The sequence below is a fragment of the Bicyclus anynana genome, chromosome 9, assembly GCF_947172395.1.
Source record: "Bicyclus anynana chromosome 9, ilBicAnyn1.1, whole genome shotgun sequence".
NCBI classification, from domain to species: domain Eukaryota; kingdom Metazoa; phylum Arthropoda; class Insecta; order Lepidoptera; family Nymphalidae; genus Bicyclus; species Bicyclus anynana.
Genome location: NC_069091.1, coordinates 1,313,300 through 1,328,678, shown reverse-complemented (window position 1 = coordinate 1,328,678; position 15,379 = coordinate 1,313,300). Strand labels below are relative to the sequence as shown.

At 35.8% G+C, this 15,379-nt stretch overlaps 1 protein-coding gene across 3 annotated transcripts in view; it reads left to right on the top strand.

The window, feature by feature from the left end:
* Positions 1-15,379, top strand: part of LOC112043184 (muscle-specific protein 300 kDa) — a 140,247-nt gene that overhangs the window by 71,211 nt on the left and 53,657 nt on the right. For 2 of the 3 annotated variants that reach the window (XM_052883332.1, XM_052883333.1), the window contains 2 exons: positions 3,702-3,884; positions 4,688-15,037. In XM_052883332.1, coding sequence (XP_052739292.1) covers positions 3,702-3,884; positions 4,688-15,037 — 10,533 coding nt within the window. The remainder of the gene's footprint in view (positions 1-3,701; positions 3,885-4,687; positions 15,038-15,379) is intronic. The other variant, XM_052883331.1, reaches the window with a different exon arrangement.

Sequence of the window (15,379 nt, the reverse complement as noted above, 5' to 3'; positions counted from 1 at the left end):
TTACCTGGAAACTCTGAAAGGTTAACTTAAAAATAAATTTACTTATTAGTAGGTAGGTACATAATCTTGTATTTTTTAATGGATAAGGTATTTCCTTTTATCTCCAGAATAAAGGTAGGTATCTGGATTAGTAAATAAAGTGAATAGAGTAAAGGAAAGTGATTGACACGATTGAAATATGTAGCTATACGCGGTTCATGAATCACGATACAGTAGGTACGATAAGCTTGTATTAAAACCTCGACTGCTTGTACAATGTATTGTGTGACTGTGCTCGGATCATTTGTGTTTTGTTACCCGACTGCGGCGAAGCCCAAAGAAGGAGTATGTGTTTGAATGTTATGACTTGTTGTTGTATGCGGGCGACGGGAGGAAAGGACTGCGCGGGTGTGAAGTCGTACGCGCTGGGCATCGTTACCCCCCTCCCGGACCGCGCCGACCTTCGGGAGTGTTACGAACAAATTTGCCAAGCACACATACTGATAAATGATATGTCATTAGACTCGTCTAGATAGGCCGAGTGTCACTGGGTAACTTAGTTCTTAAAAAATCAAAATGGCGGATTTTATGCACTTTAATGTGCAAGCTCATAAAACTTTTGCTCAGCTTGGCATTGGTGACAAGAATTTTAACCGACTTCCAAAAAGAATCGTATCGTATTTACAGCGATATTTCCGTCATTTGTAAACCGTTTCTTTTTTGTTTGGATGAATATTCTTTCAGGTTAGTCCCATTTTTTTCATGTCAGGATCTGATAATGGCATCCTAGAGAAATCTAGGGGAACTATCGTATCGTAGGGACAATTAGTGCGTTTGTTCATTGTTTCATTATCTATTTTAAATCACTACAATTTCATGAAGGTATTTATCTTTTTTTTTATTTGTTTACGTAGTGTGGAGGTAATACCTAGATGGCATCACCGAAATAAATATGTTTAAGAATACGACCAATCCTTCAAGATCATTGACGTAGTATCAGCCTTAATTAAATCAACCAATCAAAAAACACGCATTTTTATTTATCACTTCCCATTTTACTACAATTTACAAAGTATTTTATTTGTTTATATAAAAAAAGTTTATTTACAATCACAAAACTAAATGGAAACACAAAGTTAGCAAATGTAATTAGATTGCTGCATGCGGGCAGCCCTATGACATGTTTACGTACCGCGCGACTGTAGGTATTTATTTCAAAAATACGGCCGAGTTATTATACTGCTTGTAATATCTTTACTGTGACTCTACTATTACACGACTTGCTTGTAAGTATGGTATCGTAAAACTATAATGGGCTTAGTTGTAATTAATGTCATACCTTTGCCGTTGTCGTCATGTTTCCCTGAATGTTTATAAGCAGATGCCTGCGATTTACAATCGTAATTCCCGATCCGAATGTGGGTTTGAATCCGGGACATGCACCTTCAAATTTTCAGTTGTGTGCATTTTAATAATTTAAATATCACGTGTCTCAAACGGTGAACGAAGTATTCCACGAACGAACCATATTCGACTCACTGCTGAGCTCGAGTCTCCTCTCAGAATGAGAGGAGTTAGGCCAATAGTCCACCACGCTGGCCCAATGGCTGGATTGGCAGACTTCACACACGCAGAGAATTGAGAAAATTCACTGGTATGCAGGTATCCTCACGATGTTATTCCTTTACCGTTTGAGACACGTGATATTTAATTTTTTAATTTCTTAAAATGAAAAGTTGGAGGTGCATGCCACGGACCGGATACGATCCCACACCCTCCGGAATCACAGGCAGAGGTCATATCCAGTAGGCTATCACGACTCTTTATTATTTACGGCTATCAAGAGTATTTACATAAACTTATAATAATAACAAATGATATAATAGAGTAGCAACAAAATAACTTAAAAATAGACTCTGACTGAATGTTAATGCATTTTAAACATCCTCTTATCTAACTTGGTACACCAATGTTAATCACAAGTCACGTATGTATAATTAATGATGATAAATTAATTAGTTTGTGTAACGGGACTGAATTGTTTTAATTCGCTTTCAACTGGATCACAGAATATAGCAAACTTTAAAGTTAAACCTGTATTTAGTTATTTTCTGTTTACAAAACTGAATTGTAGGTAGGTAGGTATTCAAACATTTTATATAAATATAGCATATATATCACCGTAAAATTGTAAGTGCTAAATATCGCACGAGAGTTTTTTTACCGGACATACAACAAATGCATTCCCAAGTTTATGTTCACACGACAGCGTTTTTAAAATACGACGCTTTTTTTCAAACAGTGTTGTATTTTCAATTTTGGGCGTTAGAAATAGATCGTAATTTAACTTCATAATATTTTTGATTATTTGTCCTCCAGTTTCGGGGTGAAACGTGCTTAGAAAATTGTTTATCCAATCTGCAGGCCAATTCACGAACTTTGACGTATGTTCGTAGACAGATACGATGCTAGCTTTCGCCCGCGAATTCATCTGCCTTTGACTGCTTTAATCCTCTTGCAAAAGTTAGTGTATTAGCCGGCTGGATGGCGGTGTCGCCTGGATTCCTCGTTTTTCCTGGAATATAACAAAATAAATCAATTACTCACTATAAGGGAATACCTACAAAATTATTTGCGTGCAAATTAGTATTTGCTGTTATTTCCTCAATTATTTCAACAATTGTTAATATTATTAATTATAGTTTATGAGTCTGATGAGGTCAGGTTCTCAATTTGAAATCAGGGTTCCGTTTATGTACTCGACCATACACACAATAGACACAGAAAAGCTGAAAGTCATGATACTTTATCATCGTATCTCGTAAATACGTAACTCGAAAATAAATAGAGGGTCTAACCCTCAACCGTACTTGTACAGAATAAAAAAAAAGCATCTCCAAACTGCTACTGAGAATTTCGTACTCCACATAAAAGCATTACTTACCCGTATAAATAATAATTGTAAGTCTATAAACGCATTAAACATTATTATTATTAATGTATTTTAACTGCCCATCTACAGGGCCCCTCCTTATAGGAGACGGGATATGTAGCTTAGAACCTGCCTTCCGAACCGGTGGTAGAGTCTTTACAAACAGTCAACTTTGATGTTTTAAAAATGCTTGTAAAGTAAGCCTACTTGATATAAACGTATTGAGATTTTGTTTGACCCACTACGCTGCTTAAATGCGTATTAGCATACCTAAGGTTAAGTTAAGGTAAGCATTCGGTTCCTAGTAACTGCGACGTGCTGATGATATGATATGAATTTATATCGAGCATTAAACAAATCCCGAGACCACGTCGCGCGACCGGTGGGCATAGAGCAGTGGGTCATATGACCGCGACCGGGTCGCACGACCCACTGCTTAGTATGAATTTATATGGAGCACTGAATAAAGCCCTAAATCGCGTCGCGCGACCGGTGGGCGTGGAGCAGTGGGTCATACGACCCGGTCACGGTCGCCAAGAAACGAATGCTACCTTTAGGGTGATAAATGATAATGTTAAATTCATTAAAAACCACAATCAGATATTATTGATAATGACCGAGACCGACGGCATAGTGTTCTCCTTGGCACGGGGGCTTAACACCACCAACTTCCTAACATGAGAATTGAGAGAACTTTTCAAAAAACAAAAAAGAAAACTCAGTCGAATTGAACCATATAGGCTTGACCACTGGACTAATAAAGCGTTAAACATCCAAATGTATTTTCCAGGAGGGGATATCAATTCTAGTCAAGTGTGAAGAGGCGGCGGTATTATTGGAGCAGAAGATCATGGAGTACCGGCATGAAGCGGAGGTGCAGGTGCTGCTGAAGGAGTTGGTCGTGATCAAGGCGAGGATCGTGAAGCTACTGCTGCAAGCGCGCCAGGGCCTTACCACCATCCAGGTAAGCAAGGTAATTTAGACTTATTTCAACCTTAAAACTACTTTGTTAGACATGATAGCCCAGTGGATATGACCTCTGCCTTCAATCCGGATGGCGTAGATTCGAATCCAGTTCGGGGTATGCAACTTTTCATATATGTGCATTTTAAGAAATTAAATATCACGTGAATCAGACGGTGAAGGAAAAACGTCGTGAAGAAACCTGCATATCTGAGCATTGTCTTAACTCTTAATTCTCTACGTGTGTGAAATCTGTCAATCCTTATTGGGCCAGCATGGTGGACTAAGGCCTAACCCCTCACATTCTGAGAGGAGTTAGGCCTTGTGCTCCATAGTGAGCAGAATATGGGTTTTCAATGATGATGATAATGAAAGTTTCCTAAGTACTAGAACGAGTCTTTGACATAACACGACTTCTCTGAAGCATTTGGTAGTGTTGTGGTTCACAACAGAGAGGTCCTCGGTTCTATTCCCTTTATCTTGGTCCTCATCATTGCTTTCCATCAGGCATGATTGTAGTCGAGCGCTAACTCGCTTCCATCTAAGATTGCATCACATATCATTAGATGTTTACAGCCAAGGGTCTAACTTATCAAAAAAAATACGTAATAAGTCGGACTACCTGAAAGAATACACCAAAAACATAGATAGCCAAGATAGCCAGCTACATGATACTTTTATTTGAGGTTCTTTTGTAAATATTTCGACTGCATAGTTTATGTAATTGCTTACGAATAAAATAAAAACAATGCTCTAGACAAAGATAGAATAAGGAATAAAGAATACTTATACATTCTACTTTGTGTATTTCAGGAAGCCAAAATAGAAGTAGCTCGTCAGTCTAAAGAAGTCCAAGAACAGAAAGAAAAGGTTGCTCAACTTGATCATTGGCTTGAATCTATTAACAATGAACTCAAGGAATCTACGAAACAGTCTGATGTGTTTACAGAAGAGGATATTATTAGGTATATAGAGATTTATGAAAGATATTTAAGAGAATATGAAGAATATGAAATAATTATTAAGACGGTCATTGTAACTATTCGAGAGGATTCTAGTCAATTGAAGGAAAAGTTAAATACGACAAGTAGAACATTGGAACAAACAAGAAATCTAGTCATTGTAGAAATAGAGAGATTAAGAGAAATTTTGATTCACTTAAGGGCACCACCAGAAGCAGAATTGCCCGCAGAAGAGGACGTGTCACAGACAGATAGAACCATTGATTCAACTTCTATGCCAGAAGAAATAGTTTCACCACGTGAACCTGAGATAATCAAAAGTGAAGAGCCATTTGTAAAAAATATTATAACACAAAAATCAGCACCCATTTCTGAAGAGACTGAACCTAGCCAAATAAAATTGCAAGTAGAAGAATCCAAGCCAAGTGAAATTAGATTACATATTGATGAAATTTCGATACCAAAAGAGAAAGGGAAAGTAATTAATATGACTGTTGAAACACAAACTGGTAAGAGTATCTTATCTGACGCACCATCACTTGCAGATTCACAAATAAGTAAAATATCTATACCACAAGAGAAAGAGCAAGTAATTATAACCACCATTGAAACACAGACAGGAAAGAGTCTTTTATCAGATGCACCATCTCTTGCAGATAAATCTGTAATATGTAAACCAGAAAAAAATGAGATGGTTGATGTTTCTGTAACTTGTGCACCACCACAAGAAGTTGAAGTTCAAACAAGTGAGCCAAAATCATTAGATAAAGAAATGCTTGAGAATATTCAAGTAAAACAAATCGTATCAGATGGCCATGAAACCATTGAAATTGCTAGCCGTCCAGTAACTAGAGACCAAATGGGTGAACAATCAATATTTGTTGATGCTCATTACAAAGATGATAATATCTACAAGGACTCTCAACTCAATATTACACATTCTTTACCACAGTCGTTTGAAACCGTCATGGTTGAACCAGATGAAACAACCACTGAAGTGATAGTTGATGCCGATGGAACAAAGAGAATAATAGTTAAAAAGGTCAGAAAAACACTCGTCACACGACAACAAGTACTTCAAACTCACAAACATCAAACTCAAATATTATCATCTGACAATATTTCTCAAGATCAATCTCTCGCTCAGTTGACACTTCATGGAGACCAAGGTTCAAGTTCAACTGTTTTAGATGATGGAGATGTGAAACACATCCAATATCAAACCTACGGCGGACAAATTATCTCAGAACTACCTGATAGTGAAGTTACTATACAAGAAATTACATCAAGACCAGATATGATCATCAATATGCAACATGGAATGAAACCTGAAGAAATTCTTCAACTGGCTGAGGGTGAGATTCCACCTCTTATACAAACGTCCTCGTCAAGCGTTACAGCAGTCGTTCAACAAGTAACTAAGAGAATAATTAAAACAAGACGCCGGATAATTAGAAGGGTGGTCATAATTGATGGTAAAGAACATGTGACGGAAGAGGTCATCGATGAACCGGATAATGTTGAAGTCCTAGAAGAACAGATTCCAAGAGTTTCAATAAGTGTAAAAGATAGTACCTGTACCTCTGATGTTGAGAATGATCCAGATAACAATAGTCCACCTCAAAGAAAACCTTCAGACCAAAGAAGACATGATAGACCATATGATGCAGATGGAAAATTTGACCATGATAAACATTTTGAGCCTGAAAAATCTCCAACATCTGACTTACCAGAATATAAAAGTGTCAAAACAGAAAACCAACCTTTAGAATCAAGTTCTCGAATATCTGAGGTCCAACATCAATCGAAAGAATTTCTATTGAAAGAAAATCAAAATGAAAGACAAGCACCGGTTGAAATTACTACAGAAAGTACATTTTATTCAACAGAACCCCATGAAATAAAACAATTAAATGTAAATGTTTATGATGTAGGAAAGCCAGAAGATCAGGCAATTACTTTCTCAACCCAAAAAATCACAAACACGGAAACCAGTTCAAACATTGCTACTGTTATACAAAAGGTAACACGTAAGTTAACCAGGACAAGAAAACGTATCATCAAACATATTCAAATTATTGATGGTAAAGAACACGTTACTGAGGAAGTCATTGAGGAACCTGATGAAGTTGAAATTGTAGAAGACGAACCACAAATTTCATATTCTGCTCAAAATCTGGGAAGTAACGCGAGGCGTATTAGAATTATTCGTCATGTTGAGATAATTGATGGTAAAGAACATGTTACAGAACAAATAGTAGATGAGTCTGATGATGAACCAGATGATTTAACTACTCCGAATAAAAAATTTGATAGACCTGACATTACAGAGCTTGAAGTTCAAGACACAATTACAACACATCATGATGATAATGAAGATGTTTCAAAACGATTAAATATGGGAGAAACTGAGAGCACATCAAACATAGAATTATCACCTGAAACTCTTGAAAAAATTATTACAACAAAGCCTATCTCGAAAGTAACTAAGATTAAAAAACGTGTAATTAAACACATTAAAGTCATAGATGGTAAGGAACATGTATCTGAAGAAGTTATAGAAGAGCCTGATGACATCGAAGTTATAGAGGAAAGTCAAAAACCATCATATATTATTCAAGAAGAAGGTGTTAAAACAAAACATATTAAGGTTATACGCCAAGTTAATATTATAGACGGTAAGGAACATGTTACTGAACAAATAGTAGAAGAAGATGATAATGAATATGTACCGAATTCCACTATTATTGCTGAAATAAGTGTAGATTTAGAAAAGCCAACCAAAACTAATATTGCATATAAACAAACGTCTGATAATATAGTAAATATTGAAAATATTGTTGATATCACAAGAAATTTGATTGGTAGTGAAATTGATCACACAACAGGACTTCGTACTTTAGCTAGTTCTACTGAAGTAAAAGCTCCTATTTCCAAATCTATTGTAGACGATGAACAGTGTCTTGAAAAGGAGAGTAGCGATAGTAGAACAGACACTTTGCATCAAACAGGAAAGCAACTAGAAACTGACGATTTAGTTGTTGAAAAACCAAATGAAGTGGTAATTACAACAGAAAAGCAATATGTTACTGAAGAGCATACACCCAGCTATCAAACTTCAGAAACCAATAAATCTACACTAAAACAAGAAAACGTGATAGATTTAAAAACACCAATAGAACTAGAGACTTTTGAAGTAGCTAAGAATGCTCTTGAGGACGTCTCAAAAATATTACAATCAACAACAGAAAAAAATATTTCCGATATCGCAGGAGATGGAGAACATGAACAAGATAATAAAGACATAAATACTCGTGTCATTACAAGTGATGACAAAAAACACATAGATAAATCTATCGTTAATGTCACTAAAGATTTAATTGATAAAGAAGTTGAAAGTTCAACGATTTCTCAACCAGTTAAATATGAGGAAGTTAAAACTACTGTAAGTGAAGTAAATAAGACCGAAATGGAAAATATTGAATCGAAAATAGATGATGAGAAATTAACTGAAAATGTATACATTCAACTCATAGGCACTGAGGAACAAGTAACCTCAAAAACAGAGGAATCACAGAATGTAGACGAAATTAAAATACCCCAAAGTAAGCCCATCGATATATCACAAAATTTAATTGAAAGTGAACTGAGCCACTCTACAGCTGTTTTACAAAAAGAGCTTGTAGAGAAAGCAACAGTTTCTGATATTGCTATTGCATCTACATCGGATAATAAGATGTCACCTCAAAATGAAACTTTAGCTGTTATGGAGCCAATACAGAAAAAAGTGAAAGACAAAGATGATCTTAAACAAGACATGACGACTTTTGATAATGCAGAACACATTGGATTTCCTGTTACGGATCTAGAAATTGTTTCAAAATTACAATCAGATCTCTCAGAAGTTCAACCGCTTACGTTAACGACACAACACACTGATGTAATATCTGAAGAAAAGTCCTCAAGTACTGCTTTAAAAATGTTACATTTAGATACAGTAACTGCACCTATACAAGAAAACATTTCGCAGTTTGACACCATCGATACGTCAAAACATAAAATAGAAATTACAAAAAAATTATTGGAAAGTGAAGTAGATCGGTCATCGTTTGAAATTGCAAAAGAAATAAAACCTTCAGCACCATCTCATGAGTTAGTTGAGAATATGGGAACAGAATATAAGATCAAAGATTCCGATTCTGAAAAAGTAACGCAAGTAATAACTCGAAAGCGTATAGTAAAACACATACAAATTATTGATGGAAAAGAGTATATTACAGAAGAAATCGTAAATGAACCGGTTAGTGTACAGATTGATGAACAAAAGCCCAGTGAAGTAATAACAATGCAAGAACAGGGAATAAAAACTAAAAGAATAAAAATAATAAGAAAAGTTGAAATAATTGATGGCAAAGAACACGTTACAGAACAAACCATTGAGGAACCAGATGAAGAATATCTTCCTGAATCAACAGTTTTAGCTGAAATTGATTTACATATATCAAAGCCAGCGCCAATTGAAACATCAGTGACTGAGATTCAAGAATATATTAAGCAAACTCCAGAAGCAGATCACACATTAGACGTAAAATACACATCAAAAGTAAAAGATTTAATTCCTAGTACTCAGTCAACATCTTCATCTTCTCTTTTAAATGTTACAAAAGATTTATTAGAACACGAAAGCACTATCGAGCTACCAACAAAAGAAGACACAATCATTGTTGAACCGAGTAACGATACAATTACGGCTACTGAAAGGTTGTTAAAAGGATTAACTGTTCAAGACACAAACAAGCAGATAGTAACACAAGAATTTAATTTGAAAGGTGAAATTGCTACCACAATAGAAGAAGAAAAATATAACACATCAAACATAAGCACTGGAAAAGTGGATATAAATATACCTAGCGATGAAGTTGCTGATAAACCACTGACTACAGATTATTTAATAACGCAGTCACCTAGTGAATTTGAACCTATAGAATTGGAAACAGTAAATAGTGAAAACAAAGTAAAATCGGAACTTACGGATGCAAAGATTTTGGATGTCACACAAGAGAGTATCACATCACATGAAATGGCAACTAAACTTGGTATGGAACCTACACCTGCCTTAGCTCCTGTACAACATAAAACAAAAAATGATAATGCATTATTTATAATGTCAGAACAATTAGATACACAATTGCGGGTTTCTCCTGGAATCATCAATGAGGAAACGAAGGAAAATATTTTTGAAAAGTCGTCACAAACATCACCTGACAAAGATGAATGTACACGTCAACCTATAAATGAAAAAACCACGATTGATATATCGATGTCTATTGCCAAAACTGATGAAAATAATAAGCTTAAACCCAAAATTGAACTAGAGCTCAAATTAGATGAGCTCGATAAGACACAGACTGTTTGTAAAAAAGATATAAGAGCTAGTTTACCAACAGAAATAACAATAATACAAGAACATGTTGAGAAAGACATCACTGATGACACGGATAAACTTGAACGGGTTGTGCTATCCCCGACAGCTAAAATAAAGGATTCAGCAATCACAGAGCAACTTTCAGAGCAGAATGATTCTGTTGAGCCTCCAGAAGATTTGCTAAATATTAAAACACCTTTAGAAGAAGAAAGTACTCCTAAGGAAATAATAAAGGAGCATCCAGAAGAAAATGTTTCTGAAAAAATCACGAAGGACTTTCCAGAAGAAAATGTTTCTATTGAGTCTCCTATTGAGTCTTTAAAAGACCAACAGATCATTAGAGCGGAAGATGATTCTAAAGAGACTTCTACTGACCTTAAAGAAGAGCAACAAATAATTCAAGAAATTTCAGAAAAAAGTATTGTTATATGTACAGAACCTCATGTCGAGACAGATAAAAGTTTAACAGATACAGACAGTTCATCTTTAAGAAACTATGTTGAACTTCAAACACCAACACCAATTGAATCTCCAAAACCTACAAATGACTTGTTAGAAATAAAGGAAGTAAGTGATGAACCATCATCAATTTCTACACAATCGGAGTCAATCACAGAGAAGGGGTACGAACCAGAGGATATGTCTTTAGTCAAAGAAACAGTACCGGAAAAGAGAAAGAGACAAAAGAAGCGAAAGTCTCATGCAGTAAGTGAAGAAACTATTTATCCAAAGCAGACTACTACAGAAGATGAAACGGCCATCTCTACACCTGTTGAAATGGAAGAGCCAATTCATCAAAGAAAAATCAAAACAAAAAAAGGAAAGAAAAAGGTACCTGTTGACGATAATAATAAGCCTGAAGCTACTCCAATAAAGTCACCTGAGACACTAGAAATTAAACCTTCCACACCTAAATCTGATAGTCCAAAAGTTGGAGTAGAAATTGTGACAACATCACCTCAGGATGAATCTTACCATACACTTAGTGAAACATCCGATATTAACACAGTAAAGATTGTAGAAGAATGTATAGGAAGTAGTCCAGAAGATCAGAAAGAAATGACTACGACTGTAACATATCCAATTCCTGTAGTTGAAGAAATTGCTACAACAGAATACTCGGTTCAAACCTCACCAGAAATACAGGAATCTGTTACAGAAACTACAAAGGATATTGTTATAGAGACAACTGACACAGAACTACAAACTTCACCTATTCCTATCAGTGAAACAATAATTCAAACTACTCCAATTGATGACAAGGAAGCACAAACACAAACTTCTGAAAATATTACTGTTATAGAAAAGGTAGAAGTAGCGAATTCTGAAATTCAAACTAGTAGACCTGCAACACCAGTTCAAGTTATCCAAAGTGAAGTCACTACACAAGTATTACCAAGAGATATAGTAACACCTGATGACAAATTTTCACAAACGTCAACTCCTATTATGGAACAAATCATGCAAAATATCGACAAGGATACCCGAGAAATACAAACTTCTCCACCACCTACAATAACAAAAGATGAAAAGAGCACAGAAATTAGAATTGAAACTACTGAAAGTGATATACAGACAATAAAACAAGAAACAATCGATCGAGAAACTTTAACTTCACCTATTAAATCAAAGGAAGTAACAGAAATGAGCATTCAAACACCTGAAGTATCTCTTGTTCACACATTTACACAATCTGATTCATTAGAAGCTGTAGTGGAACCAGACTTTAAAAAGCCACCAAGCCCTGATTTACCTCCCTTGGTCACAAAAGTTATAACTGTTGATAGTACGCAGCAAACATCGCCAAGAATTTATGAAGAAGACCCAAAATCTGATACTAAGGAAATTATTACTGTCGATACCCAACAGCAGACATCTCCTAGAGTAGAGTCAGACGTTACTCCTGCTATACCTCCTTTAGATTTTACGAAAAAGGATCAAGTTTATGTTGACAATATACAGCAAACTACACCAAGAGAACATGTTGAATCACCAGTATTCATACCTACAAAAGAGCCTAGTAAAGTGGAAATTACAGTAGCTGACAGTACGCAACAAACATCTCCAAGAATTTATTCGGAAGATTCTATTTCTACATCTACCGACGAGCCTTATGAAGTACATCTGCGAGCTCAAGTTTCTATTCCACAAGCTGTTGACAGTTTTATTGAAAACGAACGTCAAGGTGAACAAATATCTATACTTGGTGATGTGTACAGACAAAAGAGGAAAAAACCAAAAAAGAAAAGTGAATCACCTTTGCAATCCCCTGGAAGCTTGTCAGATCCAATTAATGCCGAACTATCTCTTTCTGTAACACCTACTAGTGAAGATTTGTCTAGCAAAGAGACTTCTTCAATAGATGAAGGCATTTCTCAGCTAGCTAGTCCTATTTTACTCCAACAAGAAAGCTTTGTACTAACACAAAGACCGACGTATTCCGATGTTGTACAAAGATCTAAATCAAAATCTCCTTCACCTAGTAAAACAATAACTGTGCCCAAATCTGGTAAAGCTAGATTGCTTAGTACACTTGAAAAACGTACACAATCAGTATCTGATCCTCAAAAATTATCAGAAAACATTATGACAGTAGCACTTTTTGAACCATCCGTTGAAAAATCATACGATCTTCTAATTAATAAAGAGTTAGATGGACTGAAGAAAGCTGTTAATAGTAACGACGCTACAAATACTGAAAAATGTATAATTACCGTAATTGAAACTATCTCCATATGGTTAGAAGAGATTCAGTACAAAATTCAAACTGAAGTGATATCAGGGTCAAGAGATTACTTTGAATCAGAACGTGTCAAAGACGTAGAAAACTATATACAGCGTCTTAAAGAAATTGTTTATATAACTGAAGTAAATGAGGAAATAATAACGCTAATAGAAACTCTTACACGACAGGTTCACGCTGTCAATAATATAAAAGCGCACAGTGTGGTAAAGGTTAAAGAAAGCGAAAATGATTGGAATACATTTTTGATTGATATTGATAAATTGAACGAAGCAGTGGAAAAGGTTAAATCTCAAATGGATCATTTTATTTTATGTGAAGCACCTACACAACAAAAACTTGATGATCTAGATAAAATTGAAATTGACAATGTTACGAATATTGACTCGTGTAAAAAATTGATGCGGATTTATAGAAACATTTTAGAAACAAATCCAAAAAGAGAATGTCCTTCTATATTATATATATGTAACGATGATATCAAGCAAATTGAAAACACAATAAATACTGAAAGAGATCGCCTTTTACAACTATCATCATTATCTGAAGAGTACGAACAAACGTTGCAAGATTTCGGACAAATTACTGATGTTGCTGAGGCACTGCTCGATGGAAAAATTATAGTTTCTAATTTAGATCATTTACATGAAGAAATTCAGAAACATCGAAAGTTCTTTGTTAACCTGAGCCATTGTAGAGCTATTTTAGAATCACTGGAAAATAATTTAGACAATGAAACAAGAGCAAAGTATTCTTCTTTACATCATTCTTTACACGATAGGGCAACTATTATCATTGACCGAGCTGCTGGGCGTGCTCAGCAAATGACTTTAGCTGCTTCGAGATGGAGCGTCTTAGACCAAGGTATGAAAGAAGAACAGCAATGGCTCGGAGTAGCCCAACAAAGAATTCCTGATCTAACAAACGTTACATCTATCGATCATGAACAGTACATTAACCTTTATCAGTCTATCAGTCTGGATGTTTCACATCACAGTGCAAAAATGCTCCGATTACTTTCTATTACGGAAGGACTCCAAGGGTTAATTGTCTGCTCAGGACTAGAAACAGAATGCTCAATCGCACTGGAAACGTTACTTAAACTTCAAGAAGATATTGATTCCAGACTAACACGTCTCACTGCTTTTAAAGAAAATTGGATAACATACGACTATCTCATCGACAGAATTGAAGGATGGATGAAGCTTGCTAATAAAGAACTCGAACAAATCACTCCAGATAATATTACAACTACTAGTAATCTTCGACGATTCTGGGAACTAAAAGCGCAACACGAAGTGCACAACAACTTGAAAAATGAATCAGGAATTCAATTTGAAAAAGCTTTAGAAATCTTACCTATTTCTGACGAGATGGTGCAACGCCAATTCTTCTCCAAAATTGAAGATAAATGGCGGGATTTATCAACAAGAATTAGCAATATTCATGCATCCGCCATACAAAATATATCGGACCGTGAAGTATCTTCGAGCGAAAAACTGAATATCCTGGAAGATGAGATGAGAGAGCTACGCACGATGTTAGATGGGTTAAAGGGGGTAATTAAAAGCGATGACGAGCTGAATCTCTATATAGAACGGTTGCAAGTGATGACCAGTCGCATCGATAGGATACAGAATGAACTTGGTAGATTAAGTTTGTTACCTACAGCGGAATCAGAACGTCTCGGCGCTTTGCTGACACAATCGAGTCTGCTCGATGATCAAATAGCAGAAGAACTGGAACGCAGTATGTTGTTGAAAGAAAAGATCGATCACGTGCAGACAGGTATCGCTCGTTGTCAAAAGAACCAACGACGTGCGAGATTGACGTTAGAAGAATGTGAAGCATCTGAACGTCTTGGAAGCGACGTTGTTGAAAGAGCCTCTCAGAACTGTCAGAAACTTCTTGAAGATCTTTCATCGCAGTGGAGAGACATCCTCGCCCTGAGGCAGGCGCTGCACACACTCCCAATCAGTCTACGGGTTTGTGTGTCCCCGACCAGCGTGGAGAAAGACATCTCTGCTTTGCAGGTAAATATGAACTATTAGCTTGCGAAACGCAAAATTATGGTGCTCCAAAGGAAGCTTAATCCTTTCATACACCAAACGTACAGACAAATATATATATTTTAATGTTTTGCTTTTATGTCCTCATTTTTGGTAATTTTATTAAAAGAACAGAGGCTCAATTTTTACTAACTTCCTACTAATATCTTCAAGTCATCAATACTCTTAGCTTTATTTTTTAACTTTTCGTCTTCTCTTTTTGCCATAATAACATAGGTTAACTGAGCCTACTTAAAATCAATGTATTTTAACTTTGAAATTGTCTGGTAAATAAAAGAAACTAACACTTAGCTACCTTACTTAAAC